The 26,862-nt window shown below is 55.1% G+C and overlaps 1 protein-coding gene across 1 annotated transcript in view; it reads right to left on the bottom strand.

Moving 5' to 3' along the window:
• Positions 1 to 21,810, bottom strand: part of CFAP92 (cilia and flagella associated protein 92 (putative)) — a 30,323-nt gene extending 8,513 nt beyond the window's left edge. The window contains exons 1-12 of the mRNA XM_088831907.1: positions 21,703 to 21,810; positions 20,870 to 21,152; positions 20,206 to 20,396; positions 19,440 to 19,644; positions 18,288 to 18,419; positions 17,368 to 17,440; positions 16,057 to 16,178; positions 11,306 to 11,449; positions 5,782 to 5,966; positions 3,984 to 4,882; positions 1,433 to 1,627; positions 746 to 1,037 (exon numbers count right to left, since the gene is read on the bottom strand). Coding sequence (XP_088688033.1) covers positions 746 to 1,037; positions 1,433 to 1,627; positions 3,984 to 4,882; positions 5,782 to 5,966; positions 11,306 to 11,449; positions 16,057 to 16,178; positions 17,368 to 17,440; positions 18,288 to 18,419; positions 19,440 to 19,644; positions 20,206 to 20,396; positions 20,870 to 21,131 — 2,700 coding nt within the window. The 5' untranslated portion in view covers positions 21,132 to 21,152; positions 21,703 to 21,810. The remainder of the gene's footprint in view (positions 1 to 745; positions 1,038 to 1,432; positions 1,628 to 3,983; positions 4,883 to 5,781; positions 5,967 to 11,305; positions 11,450 to 16,056; positions 16,179 to 17,367; positions 17,441 to 18,287; positions 18,420 to 19,439; positions 19,645 to 20,205; positions 20,397 to 20,869; positions 21,153 to 21,702) is intronic.
• Positions 21,811 to 26,862: the final 5,052 nt, after the last annotated feature.

Genomic DNA, 26,862 nt, shown 5'->3' with positions numbered 1-26,862 from the left:
AGAATGAGATGGCTGGATGGCATCACCGACTCTGTGGACACAAGTTTGAGTGAACCAGGAGTTGTTGATGGACAGGGAGGCCTGGCGTGCTGTGATTCATGGGGTCGCGGAGAGTCGGACAGGACTGAGCGACTGAACTGAACTGAACTGAAATGGTCCGAGAAGCGCTTCTTTTGAGACAAGCTAAGAACGTGAACACCAGTGTAAAGAAACAGCCTCCTTGCTGCTGTTCATAAGGAGCTCAGGGATATAAAACTCAGACACTTCTGAAAGCCGGTTCTCCACTAGGGGCGGGGCGGGCCGGGGCAGTGGCTCCACCCACACAGACCAGAGGCCAGAGCCGCGCGGGCATCAGGACGGTGGTGGGTTAGAGCCCTCTGGGTTGGCAGCGCGGAAGCACGCGCAGTCCTTCCGTCTCCCGCTCTCTCCCTGCCTCTCGCAGTTTCTAACACAGATTACTCGATCTCCTGTGTTGCTCAGACGCGCTTGGCAGCTTAAGCAAGGTGTTCCACACACACACACAGTTCCTTCTCTCTGGTGAACTCAGGGGCCAAGGGGAGAGGAACACTGAGCTGTTTGAGGGAGGATGAGCTATGCCAGCGCCGGAAGGGAAGGGGGAAAGGCACAGCCGGCGCGGCTGTGCCCTGCCTGGCCTGGGACCCCCGAGCAGGACACACACGGGCCAGAGGCTGGGCGCCCCTCACAGCCGGTCCGGGAAGGCCCGCGGCGCGGCGGGGGCGCCCACCTGCACCAGGCTCGCCTTCTGGTCTCTGCTCTTCAGGATCACGGCGTTCCGCCACTGCAGGCACTTCTCCTGGTGCGAGCGGATCTCCCGTGCCAGGGTGGACTTCTGGCTCCGGAAGCCCTCGGGACTCGGGGCAGGGGCCACGGCCAGCAGCTCCCGCTCTGTGAGGCCTTCCTGGGACATGGGCATCCCAAACTCCCGGCTCAGCTCCTTGACCACGGCCGAGGACGGCAGCAGGTCTCCCGTGATCACCTCCCTGAGCCTGGAGCTGTAACGGCAGATGCAGTAGATCCTGGAAGGCAGAAGTGCCCCTGCTCAGCCTCACCCACCTGGCACCGCAGCTCTGAGCACCCCCAGCTTAGGAGGGGAGGGCGGAGAGCTGACCCCAGGTCACACTGCGCACGCACGGGTGTCAGGTTCTGTCTGCTGCGCCCACAGGGCAGGGCGCGGGAGGATGCCTCCTGCCCGGCCCTCCCGGCCCCCACCCCGCGCCGCTCCGGGTCTCCCCGGCTCGGGAGGCCTTATTGCCTACTTCGCGCCGCCCCCCGCCCCCCTGTGCGCGGAAGGCCCTCAGCTGGCTGGCCGAAGGGCTGCGGGGCTCAGGGCTCCTCTTGCCCAGGGGGCGGGCACGAGGCGCAGAGCCCGGCGTCTCCCGGCCCTCCCTGGCCTTCAGGGCCGCGGCCGCACCTGCTCAGCGCCTGCAGCACCTGCGGCGGGACGGCCCTGCGCACGTAGAGCGCCGCCTGCTTCACCAGCGGCGCCAGCGGCCGGCGCAGCCGCACGCGGTACAGGAGCGGCTCCAGGTCGGCGTAGAGGCGCCGGCGGAAGCGCAGCCGCGAGTCGTAGAGCGCCTTGGAGGGGCCCTGCTCCGCCCGCGGGACCCTGCGAGGCGAGAGCGCCGCGGCTGCTGCCTCCGCCCGGGATGCCGGCGCCGGACACGCGCGAGGCCCACCGCGGCCCGGCCCGCGTCCTCCCCGCCCTCCCGCGCCCCGAGCCCGGCACCTCCTCCTCGGACCCGGGGAGGTGACAGGCAGCCTGCACGCCCGCCGCGGGGCCCTGTGTGCTGGGCTGTGGGGGGCAGGTCTCCCTGTGCTGCTTTCCCTGCTCAGGGTTTTTGCCCATTCTCCCACTGGGACGTCTTTCAGTTCAGTTCAGTTCAGTCGCTCAGTCGTGTCCGACTCTCCGCGACCCCATGAATCACAGCACGCCAGGCCTCCCTGTCCATCACCAACTCCTGGAGTTCACTCAAACTCATGTCCACAGAGTCGGTGATGCCATCCAGCCATCTCATCCTCTGTCGTCCCCTTCTCCTCCCGGACGTCTTTACTGTTTTCTTATTCATTCACAGGCATTTCTACACACTCAAGAGTACTAAGCTCCATACGTTGCAAATACTTTTCCTCACTTTGTGGCTTCTTTTTATGGTCTCTTTGGCTGAACAGAAATTATTCATTTTTATATAGCCAAAGCTGTCATTTTTATCCTTTATTCTAATACCTCGGTCTTATTTAAGAAGTCTTCATTCAGAGGTCATGAATATGTCCTCTATCTTATCTGAAAGCTTTACAACTTAGCTTCTTAAAAATAGATTTTTCTTCTACAAGGAAGGCAAGAATATACAATGAGGAAAAGAGTCTCTTCAAGAAGTGGAGCTGGGAAAACTGCGCGGCCATATACCAGAAATAAAATGAGATCACTTTCTCACACCACAGACAAAATAAAACTGATCACAGATCTAAATACAAGACCCGAAACCACAGAACTGTCAGGAGAACAGCTGCCTTTTTGACACTGGCCCTAGGAATATTGTTTTTGGTCTCTCTCCACTGGTGGCTCAGAGGGCAAAGACTCTGCCGACAATGCAGAAGACCTGGGTTCAAACCCTGGGTCAGGAAGAGTCCCTCGGAGAAGGGAATGGCGACCCACTCCAGGATCCTTGCCTGGGGAATCCCATGGACAGAGGCACCTGGTGGGGTACAGTCCACGGGGTCGCAAAGAGTCGGACATGAGTGAGTGATTAAAGACAGACACACACTCAGGCAAGAGAAAGAAGAAAAATAAAACCAATGGGGCCTCATCGAACTCAAAACCTCTTGCGTAGGAAAGGAGACCATCAACAAAACGTAGAGGTCACCTACCGCATGGGAGAGAACACTGGCAAAGTGTGTGTCTGAGGAGGGATTCATATCCAAAATATATGAAGAACTCATGCAACTCCATGTTAGAAAACCAGACAACCCAATTAATAATCGGGCACAGGACCTGAATAGGCATTTCTCCAAAGAAGACACACACATGGCTACCAGGTATAGGAAAATATGTTCAATATTATTAGTTATTAGGAAAATGCAAATGAAAACCACAAGATAGCACCTCATGCCTATCAGAATGGCCATCATCACAAAGACGAGAAATAAACCGTTGGTGAGGATGTGAAAAAGGGGAACCCGGCTAGACTTTTGGTGAGAATGTAAACTGACCACTAAGGAAAACAGTATGGAGGCTCCTCAGCAAACTAAAAGCAGAACTCCTGGATGATCCGGCAAGTCCACTCCTGGACATTGATCCAAAGAAAACGAAAACGATACTTTCAAAATACATATGCACCCCAATTTACAATAGCCCAGGTATGGCTGTTTTGAGTGCCCATCAACAGCTGAAAGGGTAAAGACGTGATCTTCAGATACACTGGAGTATTTACACAGCCATGAAAGAGGGTGAGACTCGGCCGTGTGCACCCAGATGAACGGGCCCATCTTGTGCTTCGTGGTGTAAGTCAGAGAAAGACAAACACGTCATGTTTTCACTTATGTGAAATTTGAATTTGAAATCTAAAATGAACCACCAAAAGATTTTTTTGGTGAAATCTGAGTAAGAAGAGACAACTGCAGTCTAGTTAAATTGCAAAGTGTCCATCACTCCCCTGCTGGCTCGGTGGTAAAGAACCCACCGGCCAATGCAGGAGATTTGAGAGACGTGGGTTTGATCCCTGAGTAGGGAAGATCCCCCGGAGAAGGAAATGGCAACCCACTCCAGTATTCTTGCCTGGAGAATCCCACAGAGGAGCCTGGTGGGTTACAGTCCACGGGGCCGCAAAGACTCAGATGCGACTGAGTCTTTCTCACACACACACCCACACACAACACTGCATCAGCGGACGCCTCCCACCAGCGGTGACACTGAACCTGAGCTTGACATCGAAAGCCCCCTCCACTGCCCTGACAGGCAGCCCACGTACCGGCTCTGGTGACAGGCCCACAGCCGCTGGAGGCCGTGGTCGGCCAGGCCCTCCAGGATGAGGAGGTGGACCTTCCCGTCCAGCAGGTGGATGCCAGTGAGCACATCCAGGTCGGGCTGCTCCTCAATCTTCACCCGGATCTTGAAGGTGGACAGGATCTGCTGGATATCCTCCAGCGGGTAGGAGTCCAGGGCCAGAGCCCTGGCGTTGATCATGGTGATGTCCTGCAGGAGGCTGTGCAGCAGGGAGAGCCTCTGGGACTCGAACACGAAGACCACGCGGCCGAACTGGGAGAGTGCAGGGTCGGCACCACCCAGCCCACCGTGCAGCGGCACCGCCACGTCCACCCGCAGCTTCAGCAGGCAGCTGGCCTCTAGGTAGTCCCCCGGCGGCATCGGGCCATGCAGCAGGCTGTCCCTGGGGCCCCGGGGCCCCACTGCATGCCCGCTCCTGCGGCCGTGGCCCAGGGGGGCAGCCCAGGGCTCGCAGCTGTGCACGGGGACAGCCAGGTTCAGGTATTTGTGGCCAAGGAGGAGGTCGGCGAAGCTGACCCGGGCCACGCCGTGCGGGTCCCACCTCCTCTCCCGGGCCTCAAAGGGGTTGCTCTCCGTGTCTTGGGGGGAGATGAGGGCCTGGAGATTGAGGTAGGCGTCCAGGGGGTCCTCCCCAAACAGGGTGGGCTTGCGGGAGCAGCTCTCGGGCTTGCGGTCCCGGTCATGCACTTCCACCACCATGGGGGGCCCCTCCAGATACTCCCTCAGGTCGCCGGGGTGCATGGCCCCCAGGAAGATGACGTTGACGTCCTGGAAATGCACGCGGCTCGCGTGCGGCCGGCCCTCCGTGCGGTGCGCCGGGGCCCCCTGGAACTGGTACCTGCAGTACACGGGGCTGCAGAGCCGCTGCAGACGGTGGGGCCGCGTCACCCTCCCCGCCGTCCCCGTCCCCTCCCTCCAGGCGGCGCCCCCCACGGCTCAGAGCCCAACGCGGGCGCACTGCCCCCGCCCCCACCACTGACAGCCCCTGCGGGCTTCGGTTCATCATCTGCAAGCCCCGAGGACAGAGCCCGCTGCAGGCCACTGCGAGGACCCAGGGCCACGTGTAGGGCCCCGACCTGGTGGCTGGGAGGGCTCAGCGAGCCCTGAGGTCCCCCCCACCCCCCGGGAGTGCCAGTGCCACGCGGACAGGCCCCATGCCGCCTCTCGTCCCAGAGCCAGGCACGGAGAAGACAGAGAGAAGAGGCCTTTAGGACAGGGAACCCGTGTGTCCCAGACAGGCCCATCGGGGGGCTGGCACGGGTCACCCTGAGCATACGGAGCGCCCATGCACAAGGGGGGTCTGGGTGGGAGAGGCAGCAGCAGCCATAGGCCTGTGTTCACACGGAAACAGGGAGCCTCGCACGTGCTAAGACTCCAGCATCAGAAACTGCCCGTTCACACAGCGTGTGGTCCGAATGCACGCCGCTCCCACCAGGGCACTGTTTATTTTCCTGAAATAAAGGCCGATGCTGAAAATTATTTGAAAATAGTCCTGGGTGGGTTGGTATGGCTTCCCTGGTACCCGGAAGAAATAATGAAGAAGATTTTCTGGAGAAATCCACTTCCAACCCTGGCCTCAGAGAATTTGCGCTGAGAGACCTCAGGCTGGGGGACTCCTGGCCCCAGGAACCTGATGTCCTCCGGGCCTGGCTGAGCGACCCTAACTGGTGAGATGGGTCCGATGAGGGCACCTGTCACCGGGGCCCGGGGGACAGCGGGTGAGGGGCAGACGGCCGGGAAGAGCCGCCCCAGCTCGCGCTCACCTCTAGCTCCCTGATGGGCACGGGCTGCGGCGGGAGGGAGGAAACGCACTTGATCCTTATGGTCATGGGGTTCAGATCCTGCTTCTGTTCTTCGGTCATGAGGGGAACCTCAGTTTTCAGCATCAAGAAACAATCTAAGATGTTGGCTGACCTCCCGCTGCCATGGCTCACGACAGACTGCCATCCTGAGGACAGACAGACAGGGTGAGCCGATTCCCAAAGACAGCCCTGAGACCAGGACAGACAGGCCGGGGAACCGGAGCGCCGAAGACAAAGTTAGACCTCGAGGAGGAAACCCCGAGATACCGGTCACAGCTGGGGAGCGCCCGCAGGCACCACGTCCGCACACCTGTCTCCACTGGGGCCTCATAGGCTCCCAAAGAGGGTCTAAGTGTGTGCCTTTTTAAAAATGTTCTCATTTCTTTATTTTTGGCTGGGCTGGGTGCTGGGTCTTCGTGGCCGCGTGGTTATTTTCCTGCTTGCAGCTGAGCGGGGGCTGCTCCCCGGTTACGGGGCTCCGGCTTCTCTCGCTGCAGAGCAGGGGCTCTGGACACGTGGCCTTTGGCAGTTGCGGCGTGCGGGCTCAGTCGTGGCAGTTTCGCGATAGTGCAGCTGCAGAAAGGAAGCAGAGCTTGGCCTGCTGCAGGCCACACTGGCTGGGAGAACACTTTTCTCCTCAAAGGGGCCTTTACATCTAACCGGGAGGAGACATACTGGGGAAAGCAGAAAAAACAAACAAATGCTCAGCCACAGCTCTGCAAGCAGAGGGGCCTGGTTAGTTTCAAACCCGAGCTGTGTTAGTCGCCATGGGATCTCCAACCAGTCACATGCTCTTTGAGGCTCCACATCCTCGTGCGCAAGATGGGCAGAGATCCCGCCCCTCTTAGGGTGAAGAGGGTGATGGCGGGTTACCTGTGGGAAGGTGACGGACTCGTAGGCTCTGCTAGCACAGGGTCCATGCACAAACAGGCCAATTCGATTCTGTTCACGATGCTGGTAAATATATGTTTAGGGCACTCGCACTCAGAGCAGCTGCTTCCAGAACAAGTCCTGGGCGCAGACTGGGCACGTCTGTGGGGGCCATGGGCACTTGCTGGGGGACCTTCCCCACTCCCTCGTGACTCTCTTCAACAAAGCAGCTGCTTAAGGCCATCGCCGATTATGACCTGTGTTCCAGGACTTTGTCAGCCTTTTCATAGCAGACCGCCCAGTTTGGGACTCTCCAATGCAAGGTGAGCTCAGTTCAGTCGCTCAGTCATGTCCAACTCTTTGCGACCCCATGGACCGCAGTACACCAGGCCTCCCTGTCCATCACCAACTCCCAGAGTTTGCTCAAACTCAGATATCCATCACATCAGTGATGCCATCCAACCATCTCATCCTCTGTCGTCCCCTTCTCCTCCTGCCTTCAATCTTTCCCAGCATCAGGGTCTTTTCCAATGAGTCAGTTCTTTGAATCAGGTGGCCAAAGTATTGGAGTTTCAGCTTCAGCATCAGTCCTTCCAATGCATATTTAGGACTGATCTCCTTTAGAATGGACTGCTTGGCTCTCCTTGCAGTCCAAGGAATCTCAAGAGTCTTCAACACCACAGTTCAAAAGCATCAATTCTTCGGCGCTCAGCTTTCTTTGCAGTCCAACTCTCACATCCACACGTGACTACTGGGAAAACCATAGACTTGACTAGATGGACCTTAAGTAATGTCTCTGCTTTTTAATATGCTGCCTAGGTTGGTCATAACTTTCCTTCCAAGGAGCAGCATCTTTTAATTTCATGGCTGCAATCAGCATCCGCAGTGATTTTGGAGCCCAAAAAAATAAAGTCTGACACTGTTTCCACTGTTACCCCATCTATTTCCCATGAAATGATGGGACTGGATGCCATGATCTTCATTTTCTGACTGTTGAGTTTTAGGCCAACTTTTTTGCTCTCCTCTTTCACTTTCATCAAGAGGCTCTTTAGTTCTTCTTCAATTTCTGCCATGAGGGTGGTGTCATCAGCATATATGAAATTACTGATATTTTTCCCAACAATCTTGATTCTAGTTTGTACTTCATCCAGCCCGGCATTTTGCATGATGCACTCTGCATATAAGTTAAATAACCAGTGTGACAATATACAGCCTTGACGTACTCCTTTCCCGATTTGGAACCAGTCTGTAGTTCCACGTCTGGTTCTAACTGTTGCTTCCTGACCGGCATATACATTTCTCAGGAGGCAGGTCAGGTGGTCTGGGATTCCCATCTCTCGAAGAATTTTCCACAGTTTATTGTGATCCACACAGTCAAAGGCTTTGGCATAGTCAATAAAGCAGAAATAGATGTTTTTTCTGGAACTCTCTTGCTTTTTCGATGATTCAATGGATGTTGGCAATTTGATCTCTGGTTCCTCTGCCTTTTCTAAATCCAGTTTGAACATCTGGAAGTTCACGGTTCACATATTGCTGAAGCCTGGCTTGGAAAATTTTAAGCATTACTTTACTAGCATGTGAGATGAGTGCAATTGTGCAGTAGTTTGAGCATTCTTTGGCATTCCCTTTCTTTGGGATTGGAATGAAGACTGACCTTTTCCAGTCCTGGGGCCACTGCTGAGTTTTCCAAATTTGCTGGCATATTGAGTGCAGCACTTTCACAGCATCATCTTTCAGGATTTGGAATAGCTCAGTTGGAATTCCATCACCTCCACTAGCTTTGTTCATAGTGATGCTTTCTAAGGCCCAGTTGACTTCAAATTCCAGGATGTCTGGCTCTAGGTGAGTGATCACACCATCGTGGTTATCTGGGTCATGAAGATCTTTTTTGTACAGTTCTTCTGTGTATTCTTGCCACCTCTTCTTAATATCTTCTGCTTCTGTTGGGTCCATACCATTCCTGTCCTTTATCGAGCCCATCTTTGCGTGAAGTGTTCCCTTGGTGTCTCTGATTTTCTTGAAGAGACCTCGAGTCTTTCCCGTTCTCTTGTCTCCTCTCTGTCTGCACTGAGCACTGAGGAGGGCTTTCCACTCTCTCCCGCTGTTCGCCTCCGCTGCAAACAGCTGCTCAAAGCCGCATCCAGACGTTTCAGGTAATATCAGCCAGGACCCCAGACAGCGGGCTCAGCCTCAGCACTGCTGATGCTTGGGGACAGGTGTTCTTCTGTCGTGGGGACCATTCTGTGCATCATGGGATGTTCACAGCCTCCCACTCCCACCCGCGAGCTCAGAACATGCCTCACACAGCGCCACGTGTCCCCGGGGCACAAGCGCCTGAGGTGAGGACCGCTGTCTCACAGAAGGAATGCGGCAAGAGCAAGTGGCCCCCACCAGGTCTGTGCACGAACAGCAGCTGCACTTGAACTTGACAGGGCCAGGCGTGTCGAGTGATCATCCAAGGACTCCTGGCCGATAAGCAGAGGGACCAGTGTCCACACCACTCCTGCGTGGCACATGTGGTCGCTCCACTGTGCAATAAAAGGAAGAGCCCACTCCACACACGGAACCCTCCTAAACTCTCACTGGCCAACAGCATTCACCAGCACGGTGTTCAGCGCCTGTGGCCTAACCGGAAATTGAAGCTGAGCACACGTAATCGTGCCAGTTTGGGAATGTGTTGTTTCTCACTTGTTCAGTCACATCCAACTCTCTGTGACCCCACGGACTGCAGCACGCCAGGCCTCCCTGTCCATCACCAGCTCCCAGAGCTTGCTCAAACTCATGTCCGTCGAGTCGGTAATGCCATCCAACCATCTCATTCTCTGCCGTCCCCTTCTCCTCCTGCCTTCAATCTTCCCCAGCATCAGGGTCTTTTCCAGTGAGTCAGTTCTTCCCATCAGGTGGCCAAAGTATTGGAGTTTCAGCTTCAGCATCAGTCCTTCCACTGAATATCCAGGACTGATTTCCTTTAGGATGGACTGGTTGGATCTCCTTGCAGTCCAAGGGACTCTCGAGTCTTCTCCACACCAAAGATCAAAAGCGTCAATCTCATGCTATTATATTTTATGGGAAAAAAAACTTACAACCGGTTTGATGAGCCACGGCCATCTGCAGTTTGTGACCACAAACCGTGGCATCGGCACCGGGGGGCAGGGATCTCTCTGCTTCCCTTGCTGGAGGCACCTTGTGTGCAGCTCCCCCGTCAGCAGACGTCCTGGCCAAGGAGCAACCTCCTCACCAGCAACCTGTCTGATCCTGCCGTGTGCAGGGCTCCCCGCAGAGCCGTTCACACACAGCATCTCTTGTGATCCTTTCTACACCCCTGGGGGGAGGCAGTCACTGTCCCCATTTCACAGATGAGGACCCTGAGGCTCAGAGAAAGCAGGCAACCTGCCGGGAAGCGGCTGGGCCAGAGCTTGCAGCTGGCGAGTCACTCCTACACTCGCAGTCACCCTGTACGAGGCTGTCACGGCAGAGCTTACGGGAGGGGAGCCCACACCTCTCGGCTTCACCTGCCGGACACGCCCCTCCAGCAGGTGTGTCTTCAGTCGGGCGTCCCCTCCCCTCCCTGCAAAGTCAGGAGCCGGCCGGGCAGGTCCCCGGGGCCCACCCACCTGGAGCAGCCAGGCGGGGTCTCGGGGCGGCTGCGTGGAGGTGTGGTCCTCCTGGACAGGGCTCGGGCAGTGCGTGAGGAGTCCCTGAAAACTCACTTTAGGTGGAACTGATCTTCAAAAATCTGGAAGTGCGAACTGAAAAGTTACGAGTGCTTCCTCAAAACGAATCAACATCAACCCAAGTGCCTAAGGGAACAAGCATTTTCCCAGCATTGCTGAACCTGGAGCACGACCCTCAGAGTCTCCCTAAGCCTCTTCTTCAGACCACCCAGAAGACGACGCTGGTTCACCCTGGTGGTCAAAAACCCAGAGTGAAGTAAGTCTGAGATTCCTTTGTCTGAAAAGAGGAGGATTCCCTCCATGTTACCTTTTTAAGACGAAGTCAGATAATTTTACCCAATCGGCTAATTTTTTCCATCATCTAAACACACGGACAGAATACCTGTTTATTTTCGATCAAACCTAGTTTATAAATTGGGATGGATCTCGCAAAGCACAAGACGCAAACCCTTGTTCTGCCCCTAAGCTGTGTGTCCTCAGGGCAGTTGTCTGACTTCTGAGTTCGGATTCCTCACTGAAAAAAACGGTGACGATGATAACCACGCCCTACTCCACCAGGACCAGCACCACCAGTTCACTGGGCCAGTTTGTCCGGAGACGCCAACGGCAGGACATAAATGCTGCTTACCTGTCCCCATTTCCTGTCCTAGGTGCCTTGAGAAACAGTGTCCATACAAAGCAGCATTTTAACTTGCAAACAAAACTGGACCGACCGTTACCCTCACGTTTGCTTGGACTTTGCGATCAGACCTGGGTTGGAGCCCTGGGTTCGCCTGCTCGCTGTGGGATCCCGGCGATGCGTGTGGCCTCTCTGTGCCTCCGTGTCCCGCCCTGAATGGCGAGGCCGCTCACCCCCACTGGGCAGAGGTGGCGCGGGGCGGGGGCGCGGCCCCCGCGGGTGTCCCGTCACAGGCCCGCCTGCCGGGCCGCCGGGCGCCTACCTGCCAGGAGCGGCAGGACCTCCAGCTGGATGGAGAAGCTGCCGTGTTTCACGTGGCCCGCCAGCCGCACATCCACGTCCCCCTCCCCTCGAGACTTCTTCCTCCTCTGCATCTTCCTCCGGCCGGCCGACTCTTTCCGTTTAACTGTGAGATCAGAGGAAGGGAAGAGCATCAGGGAGGGCCCCCGCCCCATCCCAGCGGCGGCCACCTGTGGAGAGCAGGAGGCGATTAGGGGTCGTCCTGGTCCCCCCACCCACCGCTGCCCGGAGCCTGCCGTGCCGACACCAGCCACGGAAAGCATCCAGGTTCTCCTCCACATTGGCCCTTAACCGCAGTGCAGGGCTGACGGCTGGGCCCTGGAGCTGAGCCATCACAGTTCCAGACCCAGCTCCTTGCCTCCTACGGGGCAAGCGCCATGACCAATCTGAGCCTCAATCCCCCCATCTGTCGAAGAGAGAGGGGGAAACGTCCATGAGAGGCTCAGCCCAGAACCCAGCTCAGATCAGGAGGGAAAAGGAGATGACAGGATGCAGATGCCGGGGTGACTAAAACCACAAGCTGTTGGTTCTGTGGCAGAAAGAGCGATGGGACTGACTGTTCTGGGCAAACGCCCAGGACAGACACACAAAGGCAAGCATGACAGGGGCTCAAGGGAGCACTTCAGGTCAGCGGGCAAGGGTGGACCAGGTGACTAAGGATGCTGACTGTCCACCTGCAGGCAAAGTAAACCTCTGGGTACCTCACGCCATATGCAAAATGAGTTGCAGACTGAAAGTGGGAAAGGAAAACTTCACGATTAGAAGCACACGTGGAGACCAGACTGCCGTCTGGATAAGCACAGGTTTCTAAACTGTTCCCCAAGGTACGAACTGGGGAAGAAGAGGCGAATGCCTGCTCCACGCGACAAGACCGCCTCCGTGCAGGGAAACGGTGAGATACAGCCCAGCCTGCGCTGCTGCCAGTGCGTGAACTATGCAGAATTATTCAAGAGACCCTAAAAGGAAGGCTTGGGGAGCAACAGGAAAAATCATTTCAACCGAACAGAACAACATAAATGAAAACACACAAATAGAGCGATGACTCCTAGACGCTCCCGACCCCACGAATCAGGAACTGGGCCCCTGACTCTGCCAAGTGAGGGTGACGCAGAGGAGAAGTGGGAATTCTCAGTGCTGCTGTCAGGAGGGCAAAGGGGTACAGTTCAGTTCAGTTCAGTTCAGTCGCTCAGTCGTGTCCGACTCTCTGCAACCCCATGAATCACAGCACACCAGGCCTCCCTGTCCATCAACAACTCCCAGAGTTCACTCAAACTCATGTCCACAGAGTCGGTGATGCCATCCAGCCATCTCATTCTCGGTTGTCCCCTTCTCCTCCCGCCCCCAACCTTTCCCAGCATCAGAGTCTTCTCCAGTGAGTCAACTCGTCGCATGAGGTGGCCAAAGTATTGGAGTTTCAGCTTTAGCATCAGTCCTTCCAATGAACACCCAGGATTGATCTCCTTTAGAATGGACTGGTTGGATCTCCTTGCAGTCCAAGGGACTCTCAAGAGTCTTCTCCAGCACCACAGTTCAAAAGCATCGATTCTTCAGCGATCAGCTTTCTTCACAGTCCAACTCTCACATCCATACATGACCACGGGAAAAACCATACCCTTGACTAGACGGACCTTTGTTGGCAAGGTAATGTCTCTGCTTTTTAATATACTATCAAGGTTGGTCATAACTTTCCTTCCAAGAAGTAAGCGTCTTTTAATTTCACGGCTGCAATCAGCATCCGCAGTGATTTTGTCCGTGCTGCTGTCAGGAGGGCAAAGGGGTACCACCAGGACTAAACGAGCAGCATCTCCCGAGGGACCAACGAGCGTGTCCTACACCTGGGAACCCACAGGGCAGGCGCCCAGAGCCTCCTGCGTGTGCTGGAGCCCCAGCAAGGACGGTCACTGCCGCTGGCAGCAACACGAAAGTGGTGACCATTCAGCTGTCTCTCAGTGAGGCCAGGAGGGGCGAAGGGGCCGGACTGGCATCAGTCAGTCAGATCAGTCGCTCAGTCGTGTCTGACTCTTTGCGACCCCACGGACTGCAGCACGCCAGGCCTCCCTGTCCATCACCAACTCCTGGAGCTTGCTCAAACTCGGCTCCATCGAGTCGGTGATGCCGTCCAACCATCTCATCCTCTGTCGTCCCCTTCTCCTCCTGCCTTCAGTCTTTCCCAGCATCAGGGTCTTTTCCAATGAGTCAGCTCTTCGCATCAGGTGGCTGAAGTATTGGAGTTTCAGCTTCAGCATCAGTCCTTCCAATGAATATTCAGGACTAATTTTCTTTAGGATGGACTGGTTGGATCTCCTTGCAGTCCAAGGGACTCTTAAGAGTCTTCTCCAGCACCATAGTTCAAAAACATCAATTCTTTGGCACTCAGCTTTCTTTATGGTCCAACTCTCACATCCATACATGACTACTGGAAAAACCATAGCTTTGACTAGACGGACCTTTGTCGGCAAAGTAATATCTCTGCTTTTTAATAAGCTGTCTAGGTTGGTCATCGGAGAAGGCAATGGCAAGCCACTCCAGTACTCTTGCCTAGAAAATCCCATGGACGGAGGAGCCTGGTAGGCTGCAGTCTGTGGGGTCGCTAAGAGTCAGACACGACTCAGCGACTTCACTTTCACTTTTCACTTTCACACATTGGAGAAGGAAATGGCAACCCACTCCAGTGTTCTTGCCTGGAGAATCCCAGGGATGGGGGAGCCTGGTGGGCTTCCGTCTATGGGGTCACACGGAGTCGGACACAACTGAAGTGACTTAGCAGCAGCAGCAGCAGCAGCTAGGTTGGTCATAGCTTTTCTTCCAAGGAGCAAGTTTCTTTTAATTTCATGGCTGGGGTCACCATCTGCAGTGACTTTGAAGCCCAAGAAAATAAAGTCTGACACTGTTTCCATTGTTTCTCCATCTACCCATGAAGTGATGGAACCAAATGCCATGATCTTCATTTTCTGACTGTTGAGTTTTAAGCCAACTTTTTCACTCTCCTCTTTCACTTTCATCAAGAGGCCTTTGAGTTCCTCTTCACTTTCTGCCATAAGGGTGGTGTCATCTGCATATCTGAGGTTATTGGTATTTCTCCCGGCAATCTTGATTCCAGCTTGTGCTTCTTCCAGCCCAGCGTTCCTCATGATGTACTCTGCATATAAGTTAAATAAGCAGCGTGAAATATACAACCTTGATGTACTCCTTTTCCTATTTGGAACCAGTCTGTTGTTCCATGTCCAGTTCTAACTGCTGCTTCTTGACCGGCATACAGATTTCTCAGAAGGCAGGAAAGGCGGTCTGGTATTCCTATCTCTTCAGGAATTTTCTACACTTTGTTGTGATCCACATAGTCAAAAGCTTTGGTGAAGTCAATAAAGCAGAAGTAGATGTTTTTCTGGAACTCTCTTGCTTTTTCAATGATCCAATGGATGTTGGCAATTTGATCTCTGGTTCCTCTGCCTTTTCTAAACCCAGTTTGAGCATCTGGAAGTTCACAGTTTATATACTGTTGAAGCCTGGCTTGGAGAATTTGGAGTATTAGTTTGCTAGCGTGTGAGATGAGTGCAATTGTTAGCATTGTTTGGCATTGCCCTTCTTTGGGATTGGAATGAAAACTGACCTTTTCCAGTCCTGGAGCCACTGCTGAGCTTTTAAAATTTGCTGGCATATTGAGTGCAGCAGTTTCACAGCATCATCTTTCAGGATTTGAAATAGCATGTATTGACACAAATACATCACAGGAAAGGAGGCAGGTTCAGGGCTTCCCTGGCATGTCTGACTCTTTGTGACCCTATGGACTGTAGCCCCCAGGCTTCTCTGTCCTTGGGATTCTCCAGGCAAGATCACTGGGGTACGTTGCCATTCCCTCCTCCAGGTGATCTTCTGGACACGGGGACGGGTTAAGGAGATGCTCTGCTGCAGTTATAGCCGAGCGAATGGGGACGGGGGCATGTGTCCTGTGTGCTGGCTCTAGGACCCTGGAGGCTCAATAGTGTGCTGAAAATCTGGTGAGGAGATCTAAGCCAAGAAGGAAGAGGTGGACTCAGGGATCCGAGGAGCCTCGCTGGGAGCCTGACTCTCAGATGCCCGCTTCCAAGAGCGGCTCCTGGGACCTGGGATGCAGTTTCCCTGGTTCCACCCTAAGAAGCAAGCACCTTCCCAGCTTCCAAAGAGTCTCTCCACACACACCACAGCCCACATACCTACCCTACACAGCATCTATCACACGGAGGTATAATTAATTTTCTGGACGTCTCTGGTCAGTATTACAGATTTTCATGTCCCCCATTCCCTGGTGACTGAGATGGTTAAGAATCTGCTTGCAATGTGGGAGAGCTGGGCTTGATCCCTGGGTCAGGAAGATCCCCTGGAGGAGGGCATGGCCACCAGCTCCAGTATTCTTGCCTGGAGACTCCCATGGACAGAGGACCCTGGCGGGCTGCAGTCCACGGGGTCGCAGGGAGTCAGACTCGACTGAGACACTCAGCACATACACACACCACAGTGGACCAGGAGCACAGAAATACCAGCGGCAAAGAACGGGTAGCTGGCTCCGTGGAACGGACGGCTGGTGAGACAGAATGGGTCAGTTGAAAACTGCACAGAGTACTGTTTACTTTTGATTAACGTGGGAACCTTATCAAAGAATTCTGAATTTGAAACACTTCATAATTCTCTTTCAGGTCCAGTCACACTATCAAGTTCCAAAATCCCATCCTGACTTACTCTGAAATTTCTGCTTCTCTAACAGGTTTGTCAAGCTGCTAAATGATGGCTTCTCAATTAGCTCCTTCGCCTCTGTCGTGGTTGCCCCTCCCAAAGAAGTAACCGGTTTGGAGTCACCCCATCTAGAAAATGCACACAGAGAGAAGTAAAGGAAAGTGAGACGAATTAGGGATTGGAGCTGAGTCTACTTACTGGGTTGGCTGTAAGCAGATTCCCAAAAAGATTTCACTGCCTTCCTTTAAACTACTTCCTCTAAAACGTCAGCGTGCATTTGAGTCACCAGGGAATGTTACTGAATAAAATGCAGATCCTAGTTCAGCAAGCCTTGGGTGGCCCTGAGACTCCCATCTCTAACACAGTCCCACTAATGAGGAGGCTGCTACTCTGCAGACAACCTTACACTATCAATTATGATGATTAAAAATATATTATTGATTAAAATAAAATCAACTGAAAACTCTAAAATATCTAGGAATTCACTTACAGGAATTACCCACAACATCTACAGGAGAAAAAAAAAAATCAATCCTATTAAAAGTCATAAAGGAGGAACAGAATTAGGTGAAAAGATATACCATGATCATGGATGGGGGAACTTCATAATGTAAAAATGTCAATTCTCTCCAAATAAATCTATAAATTCCTGCAAAAAACCCTTTCAGCTGACATTTTCAAACGATGAGCGAGTCATGGTGCTGCACGGAGGCAACCAGCGCCATGCTGGAAAGCTCCTGGGCTTCAACACAATGTTTGTTTAATGACAGTTCTCCTGGTCCTTCCCATGCCATCCCCCAAGGCACCAGGTGGATCTCCCTTCTCCCCCCTGGTCCCCACAGCATCTGGGAAGTCCCCTTCTGTGGTTCCCCCCTTAGGCTCCAGGAGGTCCGGGAGCAACTGCCCTCCCAGCAGGAGACGCAGTGGACTCAGCTGTCCAATGGTATGGGTTGGGATCCTGGCTTTACCAACGCCCCCAAGCCTCCCAAGGATTCTAGTTTTATACCTTTGTGCCAACCACTTAGACGTGAAGTCCCTTTATGGAGCAAATGGAGATGGTAATGCCACCCCCCAGAGGGACGAAGCTGAGGGTAATATGAAATGCACTACTGCACGCAGAAGCAGGGGCCTGACGCCTAACATGAGCTCAGAGGACTCAGAGCACCTGTCTTGGTTCTGTGCCCCCACCGGGGCTGTGTGAGCTCCTGGGTAAGTGGAGCTGCCAGAACTCCACGCGACTCTGGGAGGGGGGCTTGCAGGGCAAGAAGAGGAGGCCCCTTTCCCACACCCCCAAACTCAGCACGGGGCCCTTCTTACTGGACTGTGGCAAGCTCTTCCGACCTGAGTAGCTTTTCATGGTCCTCAAGGTGCCCGGAAAGAGTTTCCGCATCTGCCGGAGAGAACCCGACCACGTGAGCCAGCGTCTCCAAGCCTCCCGCCCTGTACGAGTTCCCCAAGAACGAGGGCCCTGGATGTGTTTGCAGTGCCAGCCCCCGAGCCGCAGTCCCCAAGTGTCCAGCAAAATGTTTGTGGATAATACACAACCAAATGAATGAACACACGGGTAACTATGATTATTTGGACAGAGGCAAGACTAGGCCTCTGAGTCCTTACGTCACACTCCACAGAGAACAAAAGAGAAGTCTGCTATCTAGTCACCCGGCTGCTTCAGCACTGTTTACACTAGAGGCCACTGAAAACACTCCCAAGTTTCCTTTGTTCCCGCCGACAGGAAACAGTTAAGCAAATCACAGTGGTGCTCGCAGATGAAATCCTATGAAGCCACCACACAAGAAGTTTATGGACAGTTGTTAAGGAACACAAGGAGAGGCTGCAATAATCTCACACGAGAAGATTATGTGCCCAGAATAAGCTCATCTGTATTAAAAAAAAACCTTAGCACAAAAACAAAGGAATCCGCCATATCAGGATAACCAAAATACCGCAACGTTTGTTCCTGGTGACCAAGCGATCCATTATGCTCCCCGCTTGTTTTATACTTTCCGTATTTACTGACTATTCTAAAAAACAAGCAAAATCTATGTAATGTCTCCATTTAGAGAAGGGTTTTTTGTAAGTGACCAAAATGAAAGAATCATCAACAGTGATTTGCAGGGTGGGTGGGGACCACACCCACCTCGGAGCACCCCGGTGCACGCGCCACCCGGGACCCCAAGCCAGTCACCTTGCCGCCAGGGTCTGCGCTGGGCAGACCCACGAAAGCCACCTCCACTCACCGTGCACTGACTTCAAGGATCTTCTCGGTTTTTCGAGCTTCTCTGGTGTGTGGTCCTGGCACTGCTCCTCACTGACGTGAACGCCCTGTTCAGACAATCTTCTCTGACTTAAAACCAAATTTTTCACTTCCTCTAGAACACAGGAGGAGACAGCATCGCTGACTCGACTCATCAGGAACAGTCACTGCTTACCTGCCAGGTAAGCAGCCCTCTCCTGGCACGGGAGCAGCAAGCCGGGACGGCCGCCGCCTGCTGGGGGAGCCGCTGCTGGGGGAGCCCCTCCAAACCCCAGGACACGCCCACCTCGCCGGCACCAGCTTCTCCCAGACGAGGTCCCTAGGCCGGCGCCTGTGGCTGCGTTAGACGCTCACCCTGCACCACCACCTGCCCATCTTACAACGCTTCCATCACACCTGTGTGGCCAGGGAACCCACCCTTTACCAAGGGCGACGCCCCTCGGGGGCTCTCCCACCTGTCAGAGGGAGAGGGGAAGGTCAAGAAGATGGCAGAGAGAGGTGAGGACGGGTACGGTTCTGGAGGATGCATGGCACTCTGGGAACAAGAAATTAGGCCAAGAGCCCCTGGTGCCTCGAGGCTGGCCCTGCAATGCGGAGAAGCCTCGCGTCTTCAGGGCCCAGGGCTGGACCCGGGGTGCAGGTGATGGTGACAATGAGAAGGAATGCTCGGGGCGCAGGGGACACGATGCCTTCGAGACTGGACTCGGACGCCACACTTTGGTTCCCGAAGACGCTGGGCATCCGTGAAAAGCCGCAGAGCTGCCAAGCGCCAGGGTCTCAGGGGTGATACAGGAAGGTCAGGGAGTGGGGCGGCAGAGAGGAGAGAGGGAAAGACGTGCATGCACACAGAGGAGGCAGGGGAGGGGGGAGAGCCCTGGGAGAGCCACACCAGGCAGGGCCACCAAGCAGGCGCTGGGCCGGGGGCAGCACTGGCCGAGAGTGGAGGGCACGGCCAGAGCCAGCCGTGACCCGGGGCTTCAAAGCGGTCACCAGCCAGCGCTGAGAGTGGACGGAGGTGTTGCTGCGCTGACGGACGCCAGCACGGGCCCTCGAAAACCAGACACGCCCAACAAAGGGACTGAGATGCCACCACATCCTGGGAACGTTTCAACTCAAACCCAGACACCGGACTCACCGAAAGATCCCGTATCTTCCATAAACCCGGAAGGCTTTAGCCGATAATACTTGACTCTTTTCGAAACCTTTTCCTTGGTGTCCCAGACCGTCAAGGTGATTTTGTGAAAATTTATTTTCTTCAGTAACTCCTTGGTCACTTTGATGCTGAAAGCTTGGGTCCACGACACCCAGAACCTGTCCCCTTCTTGCCACGGCTTGATGGTCTGTGTGAAAGGACAGAAGACTCTCAGGGGCCAAGATCTGACCGCCAGCACGACGAGCTGGCCCTCCACCTGTCTGCCTATGTGTCCCGACCTCTCCTGGCTCCCAGCTCACACTGGGAATCAGGAAATGGGTGCCGGGAACAGGGGCCCACGCGCCTCTAGGTTCCTCGGAAGAATAAAAGTAAAAGCAAGTCGTGCAGAGAGTGTCCTTCCCAGGGGCTGTCCATCCTGGACCGAGCCCTGCCCTAGCGCAGTGCACCCGTGTGCAGGAGACACCCGCACTCACATGCACACACACAAAGAAACAGCAGAGACGCCAAAACTCTGGAAATACCAAAGAAACTCTTAGGTTGAAAATACCTGCACAGACAATCCTTGGGTCGCTATTATTAGGTTCACGCACATTGCCATTCAGTGGATCCGGGGTGGGGCCCAAGGTCTCGAATTTCCAGCAAGTTCCAGGGGAAGCCAGCAGCCTTTGTGGCTCCTGCTGTTTCTTGTGGGTATCAGACTACATGCGAGGCCACGCACACACAGAGACACACACACACACACGCTCACCCTCACTCCCGAGTCCAGGAACACCTTGGCCACGGTTGGAAACAGCAGCACGTCTGCTTTTTTGGGCTCCGCGTCGTCGGGCAGGAGGACGTATTCGACGTGGTAGTAATGGTGAACCTTTGCAGCGGCTTTCTCTGCTTTAGGCTGTCGCCTGTATTTTTCAACCAAACTCGAAAATTTCCCTTTATAACCTAGAGGACACAGATGGAGTGAGTCCTGTCCCAACCTCACGAGGGAAGGCAGAGCCGTCTCCGTGACTCCTTGCTCCCAAGAAGAGCCGGAGGCTGTGGGGGGCGCCCTGTGCAGCCACCCGCTCGGCGTGAAGATGTGTGCCGGGTCCTCCGCTCGTGACTCTGAGGTCAGCATCTCCGTAAAGGTGTTAAAACCAAACATCACAGCACGATGTGATTTGTGCAACATCAGCGGCACGAACAAGCTGACAGAGTAGGGGCTTGCGGGGGGCGAGTATCCTGGGGGCACATCCTGGGGGGGAGGCGCCGGGGGCCGTCAGCGAGTCGTGCAAGGGCAAAGCTGGCAGACACCCCGGGCTGAGCCAACCAAAACCTCACCAAGGAAGCACTTAGGGAAGCCTCAAACTCGCGGGCAAAGGTCAGTGGTGTACCCTCCTCCACAGAGCGGGTTGGAATTCTGCCCTAACACTTACCCGAAATCAGCGGGAAGGCCAGAGAGATGACGAACTTGCAGGGGACAACGTGGGGTACGTCGGAGTTGAAGGTGCTGGCCGGCCTCTCTGAGGACTCGCTGCTGCACCGGTGGTCCGAGTCCGACTCCTGGGCCCAGGCCCTGTCCTTCAGGGACTCGGCGGCTTCACACTCGCTCCCGGACTGGTGGAAGCTGCCTGTGGAGGACACGGGCCCCACGCTGGCCTGGTCCTCATCCTCCCTCTCCCAGGCCTGCAGCGACATGCTGCAGGGAGGCCCAGGCGGCTGCAAGGAGAGGAAGGCGCTGCGGTCACCCCAGGGCTGCTGAAGGGAAGCCGGCCTCCCGCAGGGGGGCCCACCCTGCTCCTCGCGTGCCCTGCCCCGTCCCCAGCGACCAGCCCAGGCCTCGGACACTGCCGGGCGCAGAGAGAGCCCAGTGAAGACTGGAGGAAACCCAGGAAACGGTGCCTCAGTCATCACCATAACGAGCCGTTTCTCCGCCGGCCTCTGCCGTCCACCCCCAGGTGTTGCTCTTTTCACCAGAGCCCATCAGGGGGCTGCCTGCTCCAGGCTGAGGCCCATTCCCCAGGAAGCGCAAGGAGCGGTAGGAAGGAAGCCCCCTTTGCTCCCGCAGAGCCGGTCTCGGGTTAGCTGTTCCCAAGCACAGTGCGAGCTTGTCATCCGGGAGCGCACGCTGACACCAAGCGGGGCAGGACCGGCCAGGCATGGAGGGCTGGGCTCAGGGCCCAAGCGCCCTCCACGGAGGCCACGGGAAAACGCTGAGGGGCTGCCCAGATGCACTGGGGGCCGGGGTGGGGGTGTGTGTGGCGCGTACCTGCGGCACCTGCCTGGGGACACGCTGGGCAGTCACGTGGGCTCGGACCGCGGCGGCGGTCAGCTCCCACAGCCGCTGCACAGCCGCCTGGGCGAGAAGGCTCCTAGGATGCAGTGGGTGCGCCCTGCCGGTAGGGAGGCCCCAGGACCCGCCTCCTAACTAAGTTTGACGGTTGCTAGGAGACGCACGTGGCCCCGGGGCGGGGCTCTCCTGGGGGCGGGGCTCCCCGACTCAGCCGCTGCACAGCCGCCTGGAGGAGGAGAGTCCTCAGTTCAGTGCAGTTCAGTTCAGTTGCTCAGTCGTGTCCGACTCTTTGCGACCCCATGGACCGCGGCACGCCAGGCCTCCCTGTCCATCACCAACTCCCGGAGCTTGCTCAAACTCATGTCCATCGCGTCGGTGATGCCATCCAGCCATCTCATCCTCTGTCATCCCCGTCTCCTCCTGCCTTCAGTCTTTCCCAGCATCAGGGTCTTTGGCAATGAGTCGGTTCTTCGCATTGGGTGGCCAAAGTATCGGAGTTTCAGCTTCAGCATCAGTCCTTCCAATGAATATTCAGGACTGATTTCCTTTGTATTGACTGGTTGGATCTCCTTGCAGTCCAAGGGACTTTCAAGAGTCTTCTCCAGCATCACAGTTCAAAAGCATCAATTCTTCGGTGCTCAGCCTTCTTTATGGTGCCACTCTCACATCCATCCACAACTACTGGAAAAAACCATAGCTTTGACTAGACGGACCTGTTTTGGCAAAGTAATGTCTCTGCTTTTTAATATGCTGTCTAGGTTGGTCACACGGTTTGTGGGGCCTTATTTCCCTGACCACGGATTGAACCCGGGCCCCTGGCAGTGGAAGCACCAAGTCTTATCCACTGGACCCCTGGGGAAGTCCCTCTGGCCCGTGTCTTTCCATTTATCGATTTGTGGCTCTGCTGTTTCTCTGTTGCTGCGTGAGCTTTCTGTAGTTGTGAGTGGGGTTCCTTTCTGGCTGTAGCGCTAACAGCTGTGGCGTGCCCGCTGCTCCCTGCAATGGCTTCTCTTGTGGAGCACAGGCTTCAGAGCGCAGACTTCAGTGGTCACAGCACTCGGAAGTTGTGGCACACGGGCTTAGTTGCTCCGAGACATGTGGGATCCTCCCAGATCAGGGTTCCAACCTGTGTCTCCTGCATCGGCAGGCGGAAACTTCACCACTGGACCACCAGGACAGTCCAGGGCCCGTTTTTAATAGACAGAAGAAAAACGATGTCTAAACACTCAGCTAATCCCCCCAACCAAGACTCTTAAAAATGTAAAAGCTTCAACACCAAAACGACAGCTCTCAGACAATCCCAGGTGCTCCTGGGGAATGGGCAGGATCACACACGCTTTCTGACAAACAGCTTGACGACATCAAGGACTTGTAAAGTGTCCACGCCCCTCAACTGGGCAATAAGTCGCCCCGGAGACAGAGCCAACCATTGACAGTGTTACTGGAATGGCCAGAGACCACCGTGATGTCCGCCTCCTGGGTCAGTCCTAAGCGGGCACATGGACCAGCCTTCGAGAAGGATGCTGCCCAGGAATGGTAATGATGGCAGAGCCGCTTAGGAAGACAGCTGATATGCAAAGAAAGATCCCGACAGCAGCATCCCAACTCATTTCTTTATGTCAAGTTCAAGGAGGTACAACTGAAAGGTCCTGCAAAATTCACCCTTGTAAGTGCTCTGATTGACGAGTAAGAGTCATGTATCAGTAACTTCCACGCCAGTGAAGACAGAGAATATCCCATCACTCCCAAAGTTCCTTCATGCCCAAATGCATCGAAAACATCTGAAGAGAACGCATCAGAAGAGCTCTGTTCTTCTCTTGGCACAACAGGGATGTTTTTGCTTTTTAGCATTTTTCTGGGCTGTTTGAAGACCCTGTGAACAATGTACTATTTGGAATGGCTCAAACAATACTGAGCTGACTTCAGAAACATCGCTTCTCTCCGAGGGCCTCTCCCGCACACAGACACACGCCCATCCCCCAGCCCAGACAAAAGCGCAGGAGACTTCCGAGTTTGCTCACTTGGAATCTGAAACAAAAACCTAGTGGGTCAACTGGAATGATTTCAGAGGTGCCTGGTAACACAGCCCCACAGATGGACAGGCCTGACAGCCCCCATTATCACCCCGTACTCCTCTGCCCCCGCGGAGCTGCGGGGGGTGGAGGCCAGGCGCCGCTCCGCGGCAAGATATTTAAAGGCTTTCAATACTGACTGTTGAAAGGACTCCCTTCCCAAAAGCAGTCGCCAGCTGCAGCGACAGGGGTAGTCTCGTCTGGGTCATCAGCTCTTAGCATTAACATGAGACTGAGTCAGATTCGTCTGCAAGACACAGCTCAGAAGTTCAGAGCCAGGTTCCAGACTCAACGTTCTAAAGGCTACAGCAACCCCTCGGGCGGTAGGACTCCCAGCCTAGAAGTTTCTACAGTCCAGGTAGGGGGTCCAACAAATCACCAACATTTGGAGTCTCGCGGACTCCATCATCCCTGGGAGAAAGGATGCTCCAATCCCAGGCATGCCAGTGATTTCCTTCTGAAGCAGTGTGTTCACGTCTACAAAAATGTGTTCAAACAACGTAACTAGTGCCTACTTAATGCCAGGCCCTGTGTTGGGCACGGAAGCCATACCGGGTCTCTGGCCTTGAGAACCTCAGCCCTTGAGGCAGGCCTGCAAATAAATGGCAATGGTTGCTTTTAAAAATACAAATTAAAGGGACTTCCTTGGTGGTCCCCTGGTTAAGACACCGCATTTCCACTGCAGGAAGCACGGGTTCGATCCCTGTTTGGGAAACTAAGATCCTGAACACCAATCAGCGGGGCCAAAAAAAAAAAAAACAGAAAAAAATCAAAATTAAAAATTTTAAATCCTCTATAGGCAAAGCATGTGGAGGGCCACTCACCATACCGTGCCCAGAGGCAGCCATGGGGAGGCAGCTGAGATGGGAGCTGGAGGTCATCGCTCAATGTCCCCAACACCGAGCCCGGTGGACAGGCAGGCACATGTCCCTACCCTCGTGGCTGACAGCGTCTGTCATACGGGCAGACAGACTGACACACCAGGCCAGAGAGTCTGTTAGGGGTGCAGAGGGCTTGCAACGTCACCGAAGGCCTGGCAGAGGAGATGACCCTGGTGCAAGGGACTTGGAGGTGAGGGGGCCGGCTGTAAGCACCTGGGGGAGGCAGATGCCAAAGCCCGGAGGTGAGTCAGAAGACTGCGAGGAGGTCAGTGAGGGAGGGTACAGGGGGCGCGGGGGTGCAGCCAAATACACGCAAAGATAGAACGAAGCTGCGATGACGGCTCTGCGCTCTGGGAATATGCCAGAAGCCATTTATTTATATACCTTAAATGGGTGAACTCTGTGGGCTGTAAATGGTAAAGAAAGTCTTTCCCCTAAAACAAGAAAAGAAAAGAAGCAAACACACTGCCCTGTGAAAAAGGAAGATGTTACAGTGGAAGCCAAACGCCTCCAAGCCCTGGAGAAAGCGCTGAATCGTCTGCGGGCCCTCTCTCGGCGCTCACACACTCGTCAGCACAGAGGAGTGCTGCTTCGTGCGGGTTCGCGGTGACGGCGGCGTGCACTGCACGCAGCGCGCCACAACCGCTTTCACGCATCCCGGTCTGCTGTTCTTCCTGGGAAGGGCGCGGTCTCCAGATTCTCACTACCATAGACGACAGTGCAGTGAACACGCTGCGCACGCGCTTTTCTAAGGTCGAAACCAAGATGGGAGCTGACGTAAAACGTTTTGTCCAACTGTTGTTCAGTCGCTCAGTTGTGTCCATCTCTGCGACCCCACGGACTGTAGCCCGCCAGGCTCCTCTGTCCGTGGGATTCTCCAGGCAAGAACACTGGAGTGGGTTTGCATTTCCTCCTCCAGGGGATCTTCCTGACCCAGGGATCGAACCCACACTGCCTGTACTGTCAGGTGGATTCTTTACCACTGTGCCAACAGGGAACTGCTATTACTTTAATAATTTTAATGCACAGACCAAACGGTTGAGAAAGCGCACCTAACTCTTCCTGGCAGAGACACGCGGTGGGCAGTGTCTTCAAGAATGAGTAGAAATTTGCCCCTCTGACAAAAATTTGCTCCTCTGGCCACTGCACCAGAGCAGACAGGGTGCTGGTGCTTTTTCAAACTCCAGGATTTGGCGTCTGAACTTCTGGAGCTGCACATGAGGCCAGATGTGACCCATCTCAGCCACAGACAGCTGAAGAAATCTGCTTCTTGCTCCCTCGAGGCTGGGAGACACATCCCACGGCAGATATCAGACTAGGACATGTCGACACCTCTCCTGGGCAAAAAAAGAAAAGAGAAGAAAAACGGAAAAGCAGCCTTACTTTACCTGGGAGGCTGACTTTTATCTTCCAGAAAGGTGTTCTAATGCATCAGAGAAAATGTCTGGCCAGACAGCTGCCTGATTGGCTAACCCTGCAGCTCACTGGTCAACGTTCTGGTTACAGAGCCAGCTCACCATTCTTCTCCACAAAGGGCTGGAAGAAAGAAGACCTCAGCTTTCCTACCCCGGCCCCGGCCCCAACACACCCAGAGCTTAGAGAGCAAGGTTCTGGTTCAGATGGGTTTCTATCCACCGGGACCGCCCGAAGGCATCCCCTCATTCTCCAGGTTGGTTTTCCCCGGCTCATTACCACGCAAGGACCTTGCGCCCGCCCTGGTGGAGCTAGAAGTCGGTTTGGGGACCCAGTAGCTGACTTGAAGGGGAGGGGTCTTCCCCGCACTTACGGGGGTGTGGCGGTCCAGGCGAGCTCGCTGGGCTCCCCTGGATTTCCAGCTAGAAGGGTGGAGGGGCGCGTGGGCGTGGGGACACGCCCCCAGCAAGAGAACCAGGCTGCCACCCTGCAGTGCCCCCCAGCTTCCATCCTGCACCCACGCCCCCCCCCACCTGGGGCACACTCTGCACACGGAGGGAGTTGAAAGAGGACAGACCGCAGAGTGGGAAGAAAAGAGGAGCGATGAGGGGTCGCCGAGACCGGGAGAGCGCCAGGCGGTGGCAGCCCCGCGGGGCCCTCGGGGCCGCTGGGTCCCCTGCCCCAGCCCCCGCCAAGCCCACCCGGGTAAACACAGCGCCGCCGCTAGACGCCGCCGGCTCCGCTGCAGCCGCCGCTAAGCCCCTCCTTTC

The sequence above is a fragment of the Moschus berezovskii genome, chromosome 24, assembly GCF_049115385.1.
Source record: "Moschus berezovskii isolate FMDL1 chromosome 24, NW_MosBer_1.0, whole genome shotgun sequence".
Classification (NCBI taxonomy): Eukaryota; Metazoa; Chordata; class Mammalia; order Artiodactyla; family Moschidae; genus Moschus; species Moschus berezovskii.
The sequence above is the reverse complement of the archived record's forward strand: the minus strand, read 5'-3'. Positions and strand labels throughout refer to the sequence as shown.